This window comes from Schistocerca americana, chromosome 1, assembly GCF_021461395.2.
Source record: "Schistocerca americana isolate TAMUIC-IGC-003095 chromosome 1, iqSchAmer2.1, whole genome shotgun sequence".
Taxonomy (NCBI): Eukaryota; Metazoa; Arthropoda; class Insecta; order Orthoptera; family Acrididae; genus Schistocerca; species Schistocerca americana.
In genome coordinates this window covers 1,267,263,487-1,267,283,207 of record NC_060119.1, presented here as the reverse complement: position 1 = coordinate 1,267,283,207, position 19,721 = coordinate 1,267,263,487, and the positions used below count along the sequence as shown (strand labels likewise).

General features: G+C 38.6%; 1 protein-coding gene across 3 annotated transcripts in view; it reads left to right on the top strand.

Moving 5' to 3' along the window:
• The window catches only part of LOC124620164 (DNA topoisomerase 2-binding protein 1-like), a 289,518-nt gene that overhangs the window by 64,027 nt on the left and 205,770 nt on the right, over positions 1 to 19,721 (top strand). Inside the window, exons 3-5 of one of the 3 annotated variants that reach the window (XM_047146853.1) lie at positions 5,616 to 5,751; positions 5,839 to 5,946; positions 10,547 to 10,748. In XM_047146853.1, coding sequence (XP_047002809.1) covers positions 5,616 to 5,751; positions 5,839 to 5,946; positions 10,547 to 10,748 — 446 coding nt within the window. Of the gene's footprint in view, positions 1 to 5,612; positions 5,752 to 5,838; positions 5,947 to 10,546; positions 10,749 to 19,721 lie in introns of all 3 variants that reach the window. The other 2 variants (XM_047146844.1, XM_047146837.1) reach the window with 2 other exon arrangements.

The window sequence follows — 19,721 nt, the reverse complement described above, 5'->3', positions numbered from 1 at the left end:
AAACACTCTTCTCCTTCTCAATGTCAACACAAGGTGTCACAAAAGTCTGCGCACCTGAGAGGCGCTTACAAAACTTCATTAGATTGTCCTTACTCTTCCCCCATACAGCCCTGATCTTGCACCCTCTGATTCCCATCTTTTTGGCCCAATGAAAGGTGCACTTCATGGAAAGCAGCACATGGATGATGGGCAGGTTACTGATGCAGTGAGACCCTGGCTCCGATGTCAGCCAGTTGAATGGTACCGTGCTGGGATGCAGGCCCTCCCAGTCACATTGAATAAACATTATGTTGAAAATCGGATTTCATAGCCCAAAAGGTGGGGAATAATTGGTGCATTGGAATCTTGAATAAAACCAACCTGTTTTCAGAGATAAATGTATTGCATTGCTTATTGAACATACCTTGTACATACTTTTAATTTTTTTAATACTCTAATATCTCCTGTTGTATTTGAAAAATAAGGTACTTGTTTTCATAAATTAAAGACTACAGGTTTTGCTTTTTTATTGTTTTATTTTTAACCACATTTTTAAAAATGACCTGATAACCCACCATATTTAGTAATCCAGCATTAACTGATCCCTGAGCATGCTGGATTAACAAGCTCTGCTGTACTATGTCTTGCAACTCAACCAAACTTCTGAATTCTTAATAATTTTGATCACTGTGTTATAACAGGAGAAAAAGAGAGAACTTAAGACTTAAGTAAAAGTGTCATAAGTTGTAGAGAGATATAATGGACAGGTAGGCAGCTGCACTTTAACAAGAATGGGATAAGGAAGGGATAACAGAAGTTTGAAACATGACAAAGAGAATGTGAATCGCAGAAGACAGCTATTTGTCTTCTGTCAGTTCGTCTATCCTTCCAGAAAATTCTAAAGCTGGATTTATTTGACTGAGATTCAGCTCTTCTGTACCCATTCTAATGTGGTGCTATGAATGTAAGTTATGAAGCATACCGCACTAGAGTATAATAGCAATGGACAAAGATAGTTCTGAAATGGAACTGGCTACATATGCTCTTGAAGTGAGAGGTCATTCTACTTCTGTGTGTGCCACCAAGAGAGACAGGACAAAAGAAAGCTGCCACTTATTTATGGCTACTATAATGCAATGGAATGTGAACAGTTTAACAACACATGTGGAAGAATTAAAGCTTTTAACAATACGCGCGTGCTGGGGTGGAGTACTGGAGAGTTTCTTCATGTCAAATGTCTATCTCAGTAAAGAGAAAGCAACACATTTCAGGACTGCGAACTGACCATCCACAGTCACTGACCTATCACTCTGCTCTCCCACAACTGATATTGTCCTTTGTGAAGTGGGGAAGGATTTACACTTCAGTGACCATTTTCCCACTTGCATCCAATGCCACCCATGAATATTTAACAAAGCCACTGGTACACTGAACAGCAACCTTACTGTATTCTAATGTAGATCCACTGCCAAGGAAATGGTAAAGTATGTAAATACCATCATCAGCAGGGCTACTGACATCTCCTTTCCAAAGTTGTCTGTTAAACCTGGCACATGGCAAGTTCTATGCTGGAGCAAGGAATTTCATTTAGACCGTAGGTGGGCTCGGCGAGATTCTGAAAGTTCAAACATAATCCATCTGCTGACAATATTACAGCCTTTCTCATTGTTCGGGCAAAAGCTTGGGCTATTATCAGGGAGAAGAAAACACTTATGACAAGGTTGTAATAAAAACTTTTAACCATTCCACATCATGAGGAAAGGTATGGAAGTAAATACAAAGGAAATGTGATGTGTGACCATACACGACAAAGGTGTTCTAAGCATTACACCCCAGACACTTTAGCCCAGACGATGGTGAAATACTTCAAGCAAATTACATATAATGCTAGTCAAGGTTCTACATTTCAACTCATTTCAGTATCACTTGAAGATACAGTGGGGCTTTATCTCCTAAATCCAGTCACACTGGAGAATACAGTCATCCCATGTGCATGTATGAGTTAGAACATGTGCTATCTGTGGCTCTTAATACAATCCCAGGACCAAGTGTACTAAGCCATGTTGCGACATTTGAATATTGCATTGAAGACTGTCTCCTCATGTTTTAATAGAATTTGGTCGAATCGACAATATTTGATTCTTGGAGGGAAGTAATTTCCTCCTGAAACCTTGAATGTACCACTTTACACCTGACAATCTAATATTCCTTGAGGCAGTGGTACAAGAGGATAAATTTTTTTCTGCCATCATAGGTAGCAGTTAATGAGAATATTTTGTTACATCAAAGGGGCCTATAACATCATATGGAGATCAGATATCTGAAACTGAATGGGGCTTGTCTACCCATCATATATCATTGTTCCTTTCTGGGAGGTAGATGTAGAGTTGACAGTGCACTCTGAGACCAACATAATCAGGAGAATGGTGTCCCTCAGGCGGGTGTGTTGTGTTCCTCTTTTTGCTATAGCCAACACCAACACAGTAACCACAGCCAGGAACCCTGTCAGATTCTATCTTTTTATGGATTATGTTTCAATTTTTATTAGTCTTAATCTCAAGATGAATGCTCAACTGCAACGAACCTTAAGAAAACAGTTATGGGCTAAAATACAAGGTCTTCAATTTTTCCCTGGCCAAATGAGCCTCTGCCACTTTCAGTTGAATAAGTTATGATTTTAATAAGCCCTAACTGTGAGTGGGGGATACAACTCCTGTCTTATCAGTAATCAGTAAAGTTTTGGGGCCTCATCTTTGATAAGAAACTCGTCTGGTTTTCACTCGTGAATCATCTCAAAGTAAGTGTTCTAAAGGTACTTAACATCTTAAAGTAATTTACTGTTAGATCCTGGGGCACACAACAATAATCATTGTTTATACTGTGTAGCTATGGCTGTACTGTATTATGGTTGTACACAACCATTATACTTAAAGACCTTGGACTCTTTCATGATGAGTGCATTAGACTGGTAAAAGGAGCTTTAAAGACAAGCCCTATACCCAGCCTCATTGCACTTGCCATCAACCATCCATTGCAAGTTCCTCATGATGTGGCACACACATGTCTGGCAAGTCCCCCACTCTACAGCCTTTAATATTCGTGTCTGACCATCAGTAGGACAAGTGTTTGTAAATTGTTGAAGGGCAATGAGAGTGTCTGGGTTAGAACAAAGGAGCAGCTTGGAGAATTTGATATGATGGATCTGAATGTTTTAACGCAGGTTTGGAGCAAAAGCAAGCCATTTACAAATTTTTAGAGGATGTTTAACATTAATTTAGACTGATGAATCTAGTTTTGCCTGTCAGTGCATTTAGGACTAGACTTCCAGTCAAATTAAGTCTTTGGCACAAAGCTCCAGAGCAAAGGCACTGGAGCAGATTAGTCACAGTTGATGGAATGACTTTCTTATTTGCTGGTTTCCTAAGTGCCCTACAGACCATTCATTCTGCCGAGTACCAAGCCATGTGGGAATCCTGGAAAATGAACGAGCTGACAAGACAGCAAGGGACGTACGCAAAGACAGTAATGCTATATCCTTCAATGCTGTGACCTCATTGTTGAAGATTGTTAAGTGGCAATGGGAGAATGTGTGACTTGACATACAAAATAACAAATTAAGGCTGGTGAAGCATACAGTTTTGGCCTTGTGAACATCATTCCATTCACACAGATGGAAAGAAGCAGCTCCACCACAACTGAGAACAGGCCGTTGTCCTCAAACATACAGCCTGGTGCAACAGCAAACACCGGTGTGTGGTGCTTACGGTGTACCAGTGTTGGTGCTACGCACCTTACTTGATTAAATTTTTATATTTGGATACGGCCACAATAATTGTTCGTGGTATGATTTGTCCAACATTTTAAACGACAATGAGGAAAATACTGAAGTTCTAAAGATTTGGTGTGTTGGCAAGACTTGTGGCTAAGTTATTGCCTGTCATTTTTATGTTTTTCATAGAGGCTGGTTCATCTATTTTTAATTAGTGATCAAGCCAGTCATATTATCAGAATAAGTTCTAAAGTTTTGACACTATATCTATTTTTCTTTTTAATATATATTGTGAAACTGACTCAATTTTTTTGAGAACTTTGACAGCCATGTTTAGAATGGTTACTTTCCTGTTGTTATTAGCAGTAACTGAGCCATAAGTACCAGTGAATAACTTTTAGCATTTTTAACTAATTCCCTTTTTATGACTATATTTTATTTAAACACGAGTAAAGGGCACAAACTTGCATGTGAACCTATATGTTCCTGTTAATTTTATTATCCATTGTAATATCTACATCTACATGATTACTCTGCTATTCACAATAAAGTGCCTGGCAGAGGGCTCAGTGAACCATTTTCAAGCGCTCTCTACCATTCCACTCTCGAACGGTGCACGGAAAAAATGAGCGCTTAAATTTAAATTAGCCCTGATTTCTCATATTTTGTCGTGATGATTATTTCTTATTATATTAAATTTCAGCCTCCAGTTGCATAAGCAAAGAAACTTTACCTAGGTTTCGACTATAATAATGTAGCCTCCTTCAGAAATGTCACAATATAAAATTAAAATTAAAACATGCCAAATATTGACCTTGTCATTAGTAGAAGTGATGCAGTCTTATGACTATATACTGTATTTTAAGTTTGACAAGGCCAGTATCTGGCATGTTTTAATTTTATATTGTGACATTTCTGAAGGAGGCTACGTTATTATAGCTGGAACCTAGGTAAAGTTTCTTTGCTTATGCAACTGGAGGCTGAAATTTAATATAATTACATTTTACAGTTACTGACTGCTGCACCATGCTAAAAATATTCAAAAATGATCATTTCTCTCTATGTAGGTGGGTGCCAACAGAAGTTTTCGCAATTGGAGGAGAAAACTGGTGATTGAAGTTTCATGAGAATATCGCGTCACAACGAAAAAGCCTTTGTTTAAATAATTGTCACTCCAATTTATGTATCATGTCTGTGGCACTATCTCCCCTATTTTGGAGTAATACAAAATGAGCTGCCCATCTTTGAACTTTTTCGATGTCATCCGTCAGTCCCACCTGATGTGGATCCCACACTTGTTTATAAGAAATCCATTTCTGTTCTCATTGCCAGATAGTCCTTGAAGTGTCAGCTGTGTGACCCCAAGGTCCATCATAACTTGCATGAAGTGAACGAAATTTTCATAAACATAGAATGTGTTTTGTCAACCTAACTCTAATTGTTACTAGAAGTGTTGAAGATCTCAGCCTCATTTTAACAAGTGAAGTCTTACCTTGTTTGTTAATCATTAGAATTGTTGGAGGAAAAAATTTTCCATTTTTATATGTGGCTTATTTAATAAAAATTCAGATGACACAGAGTGCAGTGTACGTGACATATTGTGGTATAATTGCTCAGTTAATATTGCCATGTTAGATCTTGAAATGAAATCTAAGGTGTAAGGTAGGGATAGTTTTCCGCCCCCAACTCATATTCAGTTGCCTTTAAATGCTGCCCCCCCCCACCCCCTCCTCCCCTGTTCTTGTCACTTAATCATTTGTGACATTTGTAACGTAGAAATCATTTTGCTAGGGTGTTCCTGTGACTGTGCCGTCATTTTGGTCTTCAGCTTATGCATAACTAATATATGTAATTGGTGTTTTAGCAGAATAGTTGGGCCACGCTGCATTCTAACTTGCCTCACAGAAGGAATTTCAATACCTGAAGGCCGTTCTGCAATTTACACTGTGGGAATGAGGGGACTCCTAATTAGCACCACTGGTTTTGATGGTGAACCAAAGGTAGTAATATATGGTACAAGGAAAATATTTATTCTGTGTATTTCAGCAGTTACAATGCTTGCATGTAAAATATAATGCCTTGTATTTCAGAAAAAAATTACAAAACTGGTAGAGTTCATGGGAGGTGTTTTTACCAACAAACTAAGACAGAGTGTCACCCATCTTGTTGCACATTCTGTGCTTTCAGAGAAGTACCAGGTAAGCCCTTGATTATATCCTGCTTTGAGAATATAACTTCTCGTAGATTAATATTGCAACATGCAGTTTAAATGAAACAACAAGTTCACTGTTACCAGTCACCATTTTATTTATTTCCAAGACGCGTTTCAAAGGTTTAAACCTCCCTCATCGGGTGGATTTACATTAGTAAGTATTACATTTGTGTGTGTGTGTTGTGTTACGATTTTTGGAGGAACTTGTGGCACTGCCTAGTGGAGAAACGAGACACTATTTCAGAATATGGTTTAGGATTACTTTTGACGAAAAATTAAATTGATATCTAATGGTAAACATTAAATAAGTAAACTACAGTACCTTCAGTGATCACAGGTTCCTTTTGCTGTCGTAACACATCACATGTATACTGCCACATTTGTAAACAAATAAGGCGTCTGGAATCAGCTGGGTGCAAGGTTCGTATAGCAGAAGTGAAGACATAATCGCAAAGTGCAAAGAATATACATCATAACAATATTATTACAGATTAATTGCTTTAAGCATTTGGCGGTGTTTGTTTTGAGGTGTCAAATAGATGTGTGTGTACTTCAGGTGGTATATAAATCCAATTCTGACAAGTTAAAACAGCAAACATTCGTACTCGTTTATACAATCAGGTGAAATGTTAAAATGGCTTAAACTTCATACTTATTGATAACAATTAGTTGAAATGTTACAGACTGTAATTACAATGGTCATATTGGCTACAACAGTAAAATCATACATACATTACACTCTTTGATTGGGGTTAATAAACAGATGTGAAGTGAGGGGCTGGAGGCAGAAGGAGAGGTAGAGAGAGAGAAAAAAGTGTGTGTGTGTGTGTGTGTGTGTGTGTGTGTGTGTGTGTGTGAAAGAGGGAGGGAGGGAGGGAGGGGGGGGGGGGAGAGAGAGAGAGAGAGAGAGAGAGAGAGAGAGAGAGAGAGAGAGAGAGAGAGAGATTACATGAGAGGAAACATTTATATGGCAAGGAGTCTTAAGATTGCATGTTCCATATATTAGCTGCCTAAAGGTTGGGGTAATACATTGGTTAAGTGCCAGTAGTTGATGTACATACAGTTTTAAGCTGACAAGGGGTACAAGCTGTTGGTGTGATGAATTATCTGTGAATGAGGTCAATCTCTTGTACTCTTGGCAGCTGTCAATATTTATGGTAAATATTAGGGGTGTGTGTGTGTGTGTGTGTGTGTGTGTGTGTGTGTGTGTGTGTGGGCGCGCGTGCGCATTTTTAAGAGTGTAGGCAGTTGCTGAAAACGGAGATGATACTATTGCAAATATTGTCATTTAAGATAGATTCTGGTTGTTTCATTTGATGTTTGTATATTTGGAGTGTTTCAAGGATGTCTAGTTTTCTGCCTTTTGGTTGGATGTGTAGCATGTTAATACATGTGTTGTTAACATGGTGTTTTGTTTCATGCAGGTGGGTAGCTATTGGTGATGTGTGATATTTTTTGTTTTTTAGTGCTGCCATGTGTTCCTTGAACCATATTCTGAAATAGTGTCTCGTTTCTCCACTAGGCAGTGCCACAAGTTCCTCCAAAAATCGTAACACAACACACACACAAATGTAATACTTACTAATGTAAATCTACCCGATGATGGAGGTTTAAACCTTCGAAACGCGTCGTGGAAATAAATAAAACGGTGACTGGTAACAGTGAACTTGTTGTTTCATTTAATGTCGGTAAGTCACGGTAAAGCCTAACCTAAAAATGTTCGCATTTAAACATGCAGTTTATTTTTGCGATATCCTTACGTGCACACCAATACTATATTGTGCTGTGTAGGGTATTTAGTGGGAATTGCTCTCCTACCTTGTTAGCCTTTTAGTCTTTACAGTTACGTCCGCAGCTAATCCACTGATGCTCATTTTTACTAACTTTAATTTCCGTCATGAACTATCATACAATGTTCTGCCCTTTTCTGTAGTTTTCTCTGAGCAGTAAACTGACATCATTATTAATATTGGTTGTAACAATGTTTCTGCTTATCAGTAATTGTTGTGGCTCTCCTGTTTCTCTCAGTACTTCACCTTTAATCTCCAGGAACACACACAAAAAGCCTACTGTGATTTCCTTCAAGTCAAAGTTTCTGCTCCTTGCAGGCATGCACTCCATATTTAGCTGAGGAAGAATTTTGTCCCAGGATTCAGGAAGATGCTGTTTGTTAGTGGTTTGCTTTTCTGGAGAAGTGATTCTAGTACCTGGGCTGTTGTGCTTTCACATACATTGCACTTGCTCAGTCTGCTGTGAGACAGCTTCCCATGTACTTGGATGTAGTAATGTCAGTTTTTTACCTGTAAAGTGCATGACTACATTTACTTTTCTGTCCCTTGTGCATTTTGTCATTTGTGTTTTTTCCTCTTTTTGGTTCCCCTTGAACTGTTGCCCCATTGCCACTGGCTTCTAAAATTACATAACTGCATTGTTTGTGTACAAATTGAATAGCAATGGTGTTGAACCAAATCTTCATCATTCCTTTTTCTTAGCCTTGTCTGCACTCTTTCTTCACATATAATGGCACTCTGTTTCATGCAGAATTATTCTTCAGTCCATATAATCCATCCCTTTGTTCATCAGTTTGAATATTTTGATGGACTTTGCTGAGTGCCTTCTCTCTATATGTGAAGTGCATGAAGGCTAATTTGCTGAACATCAAAGAATTCTCAGCCATTAACCATAATGTGAATATTACCTCTGGTGTTCCAAATTACTTTTGAAGCGTAAACTAGTCATCTCGTGGACCTTCTGCTTACTTTTGCAGGTGATGATAGTTAATGCTAGTTACCATTTTTTAGACTTGTAATAGGAAGTTGAATGCCGTGTACTAATTGCATTTCAGTGCCATGCTGGACTTAGGAATGCATGTCATAAGTGTTTCTTCAGAATTGTGTATAATTTCTCCTTTTATGCATGAAAATTTTCAGTTCCAGATTTTTATGATTTTTCAATCTATTTAATGCTTAGTCATATTTGTCTTTAAATACTGTGTACAATGATTGTCTTGGTCAGCCATATCCATATTCTAGAGAATGTACAATATGTATTGCAGTATTTGTCTTGCAGCATTGTTTGCTGTTTATTGTAACCCAATCTTCATAGCCCTTTATCTATATTGATATGTTCTGTCAGCTGTCTTTCCTTTATGGTGTCTGCAATTCCTGCATTCCAATCCTTCGTAGGCTTGGTCCTTTCCCACTTTCCTGAAATTATTCGTGTCCACACTTTGAGATGTGTTACCATCTGTACTCTTCATACTGCTATACCATGCCAGCTATTCCCTATCTGTATCTGTCCACTGTAGTCAATGTTAAATTTATTATGGTCATTTACTTGATGTCTTGATTATTCACCCTGTTGGTATGTGGTTTTGCAACACCACCTCAGTAAGTAATTTCCATCGAGTACAGTCTTCCTGTCATTTTCTTTGTCAGTGCCCACACTTCTGATGCATATGACTCGAAGCTTTCCCACAAAACTCGTATACCTCCATTTCATAATGTTAGATGTATCCGCTCAGTTACGATGCTTGATTTCCAAGTTTTATTCTGTATGTCCTGATTGTCCCTGCCGTATACTGTCAGTGTGATACCTTGTATTTAATACGAGATTATTTTTTTAACAATTCTCTTCTCTGTTTCTAAGACTTACATTTCCTTTCCTATGACTACGTACTGTGGGTTCTAATATATTCATATGCCACTTCCGGCATTCCTCTAATTTTCCACATCAGTAACTTGAGTCTTCTTCATTCTTGGCTACAGTCACTTGTCTACAGACAATAGGCTATACATAGTGTTATTTCCTAATTGCATGGGCATATTTTCCTCCAGATTTTGGGGCATTATCTATGTATATTTTGAAAAACTTTGGAAATAAGCAAAAGCGCTTATAATTCCTTGTTAACTGCAATCATCCAAAACAGTTACCTATTTTCACTATACTTCTGCTGTCTGTATGGACAGGCTGCTCCATAGGGCATGGGCTCTCCAGGGTGCCACTAAGCTCAGTTGGGCGGACACAGCTGCTGTACACTACATTCCATGTGGTCCTATTGCCCTTATTCTGCTCGTGCATGAGGCACTAGGCCATGCCTGTCTGCATGCGCCCGACCGGAGCCGTAAGATTGTGCAGGCTACGACCTGACTGCCTGTGCACGTCAGCTGCTTTCCTGCACCCTACCCACCTTAACTGACGGGAATCAGCTGCCTGACAGCAGGTGCTCTGGCTGGAACAGCCTGACAGAAAACTTTTTCACTGTGTTGATAGAAATTGCAGGAACTTTAGAGAATATTTTCATTCACATCTGTTTCATTACATCAATCCTTAATGGAGAACACATCTTGTTTTCAGATTCTTTACCTGTAACCTTACATTGCAAATATGAAAAGGGATGTAGCGTTCAGTCAGCCAGTACAAGTTGTTATTGTATTTTTATGCATATAAACATGCAACATGTGATTGTGATTTTGGTTATTGTGACAGGAGTTGGTGTTTAGAAATACTTAAGATTTTGTAGAGGACACTTCTGTTAACGTTTTGATAATTTTCACTCGGTACTAAATGCCTGTCAATTGTTTCAGAAAGCAACTGAGCAGGGCATACCTGTCATGACAGAGAAGTGGGTGCTGGAAGTGTGGGAAGCTAGCAAGCTCAGAAATGTCCATGCAACGGATGACGAATTTATGAATTATAAGTGCCCAATTTTTCACAACTTGTGTGTGACATCATCTGGGCTACCCCACAAAGAAAGAGACACGATTAAAGAGCTTATAAACAGTAATGGTATGTATATTTCAAGGTATTGCAATTTATTAATGTTTTATCTTTGTTCTACCATCTCATCGTTAATATGTGTCCTCTGTGTGAAAAGTCTTCCTATGTGAATGAAGTGTGATACTGCTATAGTATTCCTATAAGGGCCTTAGAAGCAAAGTGATACCAGTGAAATTTTCATACTTCTGACATAAATGACTTAAGTTTAAAGGTATATTAGAAAATGGTTTCAAATTTAGTAACTGTTAAACCTTGGAAACTGTATTATTATATTATATCCATAAATTTCTCTCGTGGAAACAAAAGAAGGGAGAATACAGCATTTTCCGAGCTGTTAAATGGTATAATGTCATTTATGCTGAGTGACTATAAATGATTCATTCGTTTTCAGAGTTCTGTATTTTTCAAAATATTAAATGTATAAATATGATTGATGCTTGAATTGAACTGTAAAACTCGCAGAGTTTGCGTTGTGTCCACTAGTTGGTGTTATGGGTGCAGTGCCTTGACAAAATGGTGACAAAGTAAGAAAAGAGTTATTGTTTGTTGGAATATGCGAGATGTTTATCTGTTACAACAGTGCAGCATGCATTCAAAAGGAGCTGTGCAGAATAACCACCACATAAATAGAGAACTGTGTCTTGGTATTAACACTGTAAACAAAAAAGTACCAATGGACCAGATGCAACTGCAGAGAAGGTGAAAGTAAGTTTCGTACCCAGTCCAAAGAAATCATTGTTCCATGCACTTTGAATACTGCATCTGACTGTCTGGAAGATTCTGCCACAGTGATTACATTTCAAACTGTACTATCTGCAGCTCGTGCATAAATTATAACCGAAATAACACCTAAACGAAGGACTTCCACATTGCTCTGGATTGGGCATTGTGATGATGATGTGGTTCTGTTTCCTTGGCCTCCCAGGTTGCCTGACTTTGTGCCCTGTGACTTTTCTCATTGAGGAAACATTAAGGATTGTCTTTACATACCCTCCCCGATACCGAGAACAGTGGAATAGCTCAGAAAATGCTTCAGTGCTGCTGCTGCTGCTATGACCATTTGCACGATGTCACCACTTAAGATAAAGAATGAACTTGTCAGTTTGACATGTCGTGTCACCAGAATGACATCTGTAGAGAGCAAAATGCAAACTTGCAAATTTATGGTTCTATTCGTGCATCAGCCATGTTTTTACATGAGCTTTGAATTCAAATGAATCATTTATAGTACCTCTGTGTTACTCTCTATTGAAGATCTTTTAGAGGAAAAGTGATAAAGATCCAAGTTGGCTGTTGTGTCAAAGAATTTCTCTGCTGTGATCTGCAGATCGAACAGTAACTGTTGTTACAGCATTCACGTTGGCTGTATCTTCAAAAACAGCCTCGCTCATCGTGACACTTAGTCTTCTGTTGTTGCTCTTACAAGGTAACCTCCCCATTGCACCCCCCTCAGATTTAGTTATAAGTTGGCACAGTGAATAGGCCTTGAAAAACTGAACAGAGATCAATCGAGAAAACGGGAAGAAGTTGTGTGGAACTATGAAAAAAATAAGCAAAATATACAAACTGAGTAGTCCATGTGCAAGATAGGCAACATCAAGGATAATGTAAGGTCAGGAGTGCCGTGGTCCCGTGATTAGCGTGAGCAGCTCTGGAACGAGAGGTCGTTGGTTCAAGTCTTCCCTCGAGTGAAAAGTTTGCTTTTTTTATTTTCGCAAAGTTATGATCTCTCCGTTTGTTCATTGACGTCTCTGTTCACTGTACTAAGTTTAGTGTCTGTGTTTTGCGACCGCACCGCAAAACCGTGCGATTAGTAGACGAAAGGACATGCCTCTCCAATGGGAACCGAAAACATTTGATCGCAAGGTCATAGGTCAACCGATACCTCCACAGGAAAACAAGTCTGATATATTCTATACGACACTGGTGACGGCATGTGCGTCACATGACAGGAATATGTTGTCGACCCACCTAACTTGTACACTTGGCGAATGGGTAAAAAGATTCTTCTACCTTGCCCGACTTATGTTTTCTTGTGGATGTGATAATCACTCCCAAAAAAGTGATGAAAACGTAAGAGTTTGTCACATAAACTGCAACAAATGAATGCAACAGTTTCACAGTCGCACAGTTTTCCCTGTGCTCCGTCAAAACATATGTTTGTTTAGGTATAGCGTCCCCGTACTACGGCGCAGTTACTTCGCATCGGACGGACGGACAGATAATAATTATCTGAAAATAAAAATTAAACTTTTCACGTGAGGGAGGACGTGAACCAAGGACCTCCCGCTTCGCAGCTGCTCATGCTTACCACGGGACCACGGCGATCCTGAGCTCAGACTATCCTTGATGTTGAATATCTTCCGCATGGACTACTCAGTTTGTATATTTTGCTTATTTTTTTCATAGTTCCACACAACTTCTTCCTGTTTTCTCAATTGATCTGTGTTCAGTTTTTCAAGGCCTATCCACTGTGTCAACTTATAACTAAATCTGAGGGGGTTGCGATGTGGAGGTTCCCTTGTTAGCAACTTGTAGCTAGCAATCAGGCACGTACATGTGGCTCTCATTTAGTTTTCAATTTGGCCAAAATCTTTGTCATGTTCACTGAAAATGAGTCCATGCTGGGATAATTTATAATGAATTGAATCAGTTGATGTTTGTAAAAATATTAAAGTTCAGATTATGACAGCCAGAATAAACAATGACTTCATTCTCATGCTGTGGCATACTTTTTGAAATTTTCAACAAACTAACTTTTTCCTGTGAATGCCTTTGAGCTACACTCCCATCACTCTCTTTTTGGTTGTTCTCATCTTTATTTTCCACTTTTCTCCTAGTTCTTAATTCCAGTTGTCATTCTTCCTCCTCCTCATTTTAATCCATATTTACTTGTCACTTTGTCCTATTGTCTGACAGTTGCTGATTCACATGAAGTAGTTTTGATCTTGTATTCTCTCTGGCATCTCCCCTTAATATATATATCCCCCTCTCCGAAGAGGAAACAGTTGGTTCAGAAAGCTAGTTTCTTCCTTCTTTTAAGTGCATGCATCAGTAGCATGTGGAATTTTGCATCCTTGAAAATATTTACAGGCTAGCCATCCTGTCTCACTGTACATTAAGTGCTGCTTATTTTCAATAATTCATATTTGTACTTTAATATTTACTGTTAAATTAAAGAAGGCACTACCTTTGAAATGAATAGTGTAAAAATAAACTAGAACTTCAAACACGATATATTTGGTCATCAGTCAAATGTTTGTATATTGTTGTGAAATTTCTTACAAAGTTTATTGCCTGAAGATGCCTGACTGATAGTTTTTGTCATTAAATGATAGTATTGATTAAAAAAGAAAAGGGATATCTTACATGATTTACCGAAGTCTTCACACTTCATAAACTGCTTAAAACATTGAGGTATAGTCATTCAGTTGATTTATGTTTGTACAATCAGAAGCAGAAAGTCACTTTTCATTGTTACATTCCATGCAACATGCTTGAATTTGAATGAGACATAACAACTTGATGCTCTTCTGGGTGCCATAACAGGATTACTTCCTTTCCTACGTGCACCACTAAAATTTCATAAGCAATGAAAGATTCTGAAACACAGGTATTGATAAGTGATAGTATGTGACTCGGCAAGAAGCAAGTGTTCCACTGTTGTGGAGTTATGCCATCCTTGGACATAACCTCTCACTGAATTTTCGGTTGTCGCAGTGAAACTTTGATTTTACGTTCTCCGGTTGTACAGTTTTTGCAATTCTACACCATAAATTCATAACCCCTGTGGAAAACCCATAAGATTAGTGCTAAAAATTTCACAATTTTACGTTTCTCCCCAGTAAGGTTCACCTCAGTTCTCACTTGACTTCGTCCTGTTTTCTTCCTATTAATATTTCATGTGACTGAGCGAGTTATATGTGGCACCGCAGATGGTGATGAAGTTAAGGTATTATTTTAGCTTGTTGTGGAGAGGGGCAACATGAGAGAGAAAATGCTGACGTAATCCAAGATCGGTGTAGCCAACGGAACTTGCAACGTTTAGCTTCACCGTGCAATTAAGATACAACTATTGATGGGTTGCATCAGCAGTGGTAAAACAGGAGAGTTGACGCTAAATGTTCCAGACCGAGTCAATACTTGATGAAGGAGCCCAGTCATCGCCTTGTCTTGTGCCACTTATATCTCATTCTCATCTTTTTGCTTGTATTTCTGATATACTGTATTCAGCGACATTTTTGATAATCAAGCCTTCGAATTCAAACACAAAGTCTCTAAGAATACGCTTGATCAGAGTCAAGAAAACATTGGCAATTTCCGGCTAGTGAGCTGTTATTGGCTGATGACTTGTTAAATCACCCAACAGTTATCGCCGACCCTGCACCACACTAACACACTTTGTTTTGCTCACTATGTAATATGTTTTCAGGCTATAGCGTACAAAACATCTGTAATTCCTAAACTACTGGATTGTAAAGTACAAACAAGCACAGAAGCTATAAATCAGTCTGTGCAAGAATTTCATTCTCCTCCTGATAGGTAACAATTTCACCAGCACTCAATAATGTCAACTTACATAACCAAGTTGCAAATCCATAAACAAACAAGAAAGAGATTTCAAAATTTTACTTCATAAAATAGACCTATAAGGGAAAAAAGTGGATTTTACTACTAGTACTACTGTAGGGCATGTAATTGTGAAAAGATTCTTTTTTGCTAATGGTATATGAGGCAGTTAAGCCATTTTCCCAACACAGTACTGCCACAAATTATACCTTAAAACACAGTTCTGAGAATTCTTTCATTTTATGTTCACCTCGAAAATACCAAAAATTTATAGCCTGTTTGGTGAAATAAACTGAAAACTGTGAAATACAGTGAAAACTGCTAGATTACATCTTGGTTCTTTGTTTTCTGCCTGAGCTAACAGTTACATAGTGTGGTGACATAACGCTAATACAGTGGTTTGTAGCATATAGAGTGATAAATAGCAAGCTTATTTGGCGCCTTGTTCCAAAGTATGACTGATGTGATTGGTGTACATGGCAAATGGAGTGACCACAGCTTCCACTTAGGTTTGGTCAAACAGTGGAAGCTCCAGGTGGGAATACTAACAATATAGGAGGAGATAATTGCTACTTACCATAAAGATAACATGCTAAGTTGCAGACAGGCACATTTAAGACACATACACATCAGCTTATGACCACAGCCTTCGTCAGAAGAAAGAGAACCACACAAGCAAGCACATCTCACACACATGTGACTGCCAACTTTGGCAGCTTGGGCCAGAATGCAACTATCGTAGGATGGTAGCAGCAATCTGGAGGTGCCAGGGATTGGAAAGGGGAAGGAATAGCAGTGTATGGGTGGAGGAAGAGAGGAGCACTCTTGGGTGGAATGTGCAGGGACCAGAAAACCAACAGGCCCAGTGTCAGGAGATTGTGGGGTTGGGAGGTGGGGAAAACAGAGTGGAAAAGCAGAGCAGTTGGGAAGATACAGAGGAGAAAGTCCCTGCTCACTCCGCCAGACAGCACTCCTCTCTTCCTCAACCCATACACTGCTATCCCTTCCCTGCCCACTCCAGATTGCTGCTACCATTCCACATGATAGTTTCATACTGGCCCAAGGTGCTGGATTTGGCATTAGGCTGAATGAATGGTGTTTCTCTTCTTCCAATGAAGGCTGTGGCCAAAAGCTTCTGTGTGATTCTCTTTTAATTGTGCCTGTCTGCAACTTATCGTGTTATCTTTATGGTATGTAGCAACCTGTCTTTTCCTACATTGTTGATATTCCACTGAGGTTTAAATTATATAGTTATACCTCATATGCCATTCACTACAGTGCATTAATTTTGCTTGCAGTAGTTATGCTCCGAGCCTATCGACAGAATGCGTAAAGTATCATGCTTCTACCAGCTATAGCCTTTGTAGGTTACTCCATTTGCTGTGTGCGGCACCACAATTAACGGGATGTGTTCAGTGAACAGTTGTGCGATGGCATTTTAGTCTTTGTTGCAGCCCTTAGTGGTGTTTAATGCTTTGTGATGACAGGCACATTGCCATAAATGTAACAGATTGCTGGAACAGAGAACACTAAAATCACAGCAGGCTTAACTTTATTTGATATTCATTGACATAAATAAACACATGTGAAGGAAAACTTGTGTGTATGTATACTGTATTTTATGGACTATGACACACCATAATCTTTAAGCAGTTTTTAAAACAATAACATTTTTACAATTTTTGTTATTAGATTACAAAGCCAGAAAAAAAACTTCCATTATAAAACTGAACTGATCTTCAAAATCCCTTAATTCATCATCTGAACCTTCTTCCTCGCCACTCTCATCATTATCCGCTTCATACATAAGATGGTCTTCACTGCCACCAAGAGCATTACTTATATCCCACTTCTTGAAAGATTTAACAATAATGTCTTCTCTCATTCTAGACCAAGACTGTTTTATCCACTGATACGCTTGTTTGACTGTAGGTCTTTTAAAGCTCCCTCTGGCATAAATCCGTGTTGGGTATCATCCATTTGTTCCATTCCTCTCGTGCACTTCAAATGCTTTATTTATTGAGACATCAAGAGATTGTTGTTGTCAAGTAAGTCCTCGTGGAATAACAGGTAGCTCTAGATTTCCCTGTCTGTTTCTCTTTCACAGAATTTTTCAAATGATTACTAAATTGATCTAGCACAAGAAGAGAACTACTCTCAAATAAAACACCTTTGCTTCTCTCCCATACTCTGTAAATCCATAATTTCACACCAGCCTCATTCATCTAAACCTTGTTTTGTAAGTGAACACCACCACCTGGCAGTATTTTAGAAGGTTTTGGCTTGTTTGAAGGTTTTGGCTTGTTTTGCTCTTGAAAATGGTCTTGGATTAAGTTTAGCACTGTCAGCACAACATAAGAGGACAACATTGTAGTGCATTTTTTCATGTCCACTTGTTTTTTAGTTAGTTTTTGCACCTTTCATGGCAACAGGCCTGTTACTCGGCGCATAAAACGTCAGAGGAGTTTTGTCTATATTCACCATTCAGCTTACTCCCACATTGATTTTCTTTCGATGTTGAAGAATAAAGTGATGGAAAGATAATATTTTCTCTTCATACTCTTGTGGCCCTTTCGGAGATATTTTGGTTTCGATTTGCTTGCTGAGTCCGTGATGCTTGATAAACCTGTAGCATGAACTAACTCCACCCTTAGTCTGTCAAGTTCCATTGTAGCATTAGTTTACAAGTGGGCATTTGAATCATTCTTGTATTAATTCCAAATCCATTTTGATGGTGTCCTTGAATCCATTTCAGTATGTCGTCTTCTAGTTTTGGCTGTTTTGCAGAGAGTCCTCCATTTGTACATTTAGTCTTCTCTCCCTCCCCCCCCTCCCCCCTCCCCTCCCCCTCACAGTAAGTCTCCCCTGGCCTGGGGTTCTGGATGACTTTTCTGAACTATGCCCCCTTTCCCTAAACCACTCCAGTCCTTTTCTTTCATCCCTTTTCCTTCTCCTTCAACTCTTGTGCCGGAAAAAGGAGCCACTGGCTCCAAAAGCTTGTAAAAGTTAAACCATTTGGTGTGCGTGCGTGCGCCTGCCACTGCTTGGTGAGTAGTTTTTTTATCTACCAATTTAAATTATAATATAAGTAACGATTGTTACAAAGTAAGTTCTGCGATATTTTGGCACTGTGCCATGTAAAGTAGAACCAATAGGAAGCAAGAACGCTCCCTACATCACAAGCAGAAAGCAAGATGCCATACTGCATTTATCATGTTCAGGGGAAGCCCATATTCGATGGGTTTTATGTTTTTAAGCACCAGCACATTGAATGTCATGAGAACAAATCACTATTGATGAGATTTCTTGTAATAAAATGATGGGAAACGTCATATTGGTGGTTAAAGAATTTTCATGTCATAACTCATATGTAATGATAGTAAGCTGTTTTTAAAGCAAGGACTCAATTAAAATTCATGAAAATTGGTCATTCTTATTAGGATTTGTTATATAATTGTGAGCAACATTTAGGCGATTATAGTAACAAGAAGTATGATACCACGCAAGTTGTCAAATGGCGTAGTAGGTTGTGACGTCGTAATAAGGAACTGAGAACAAATAAGATGAGGGTTCTTGTGCCATTGTATTAATACTTTTTTCACCTTCGTGTTTTTTAAAAGGTTGTGGGAGTTTCATATAAAAATAATGGATGTAATTTATGTAAGGTATGATGTTCTGTAAATATGAGTGCATTCTCTTTCAGAAATATGTTTGTTTGATTTGGTGAACTTTTATAAGTTGATGCCTTTACTGAGTGGACACGTATCTTTCATTTTTGTCTTATTACACATTCACAAATGTAAAGTTTTATTTATATAATAGAGGGAAACATTCCACACGGGAAAAATATATCTAAAAACAAAGATGATGAGACTTACCAAACAAAAGCGCTGGCAGGTCGATAGACATGTTTGTATGTCTATCGACCTGCCAACGCTTTTATTTGGTAAGTCTCATCATCTTTGTTTTTAGATATATAAAGTTTTATTTATGTATACCACAGACAGAGCAACATGACTATCATATGGTCAGGAAAGGAAATGTTCTTTTTAAGAGAGCTAATGAACAAATTATCTGTGCATCCATTTTTGTGAACAAACTGTATTGGTTTGTGAGCCAGATAAATCTGACAGCTGCCACTGGAGAGTGCTGAGAGTGCAAAGACATGTCACCCAGCACGTGCCAGGTCTACGTGCACATCAACGTTAGCTACCCCGTCCTGTATGCTGATGGCTTTAGGGCATTACGCCTAGTCAGTATAAATACTGATACATCACTGAATGAAAGAAAATCTAATTTTCACATGTTAATTTTTAATACATCTACATCTATTCCCTGTCAGGAACTACTTCACGAATGTTTGAGGTCTTAAAGTTGAAGTATCACTGACTGCCCTCAAATTCCACTTTAGTA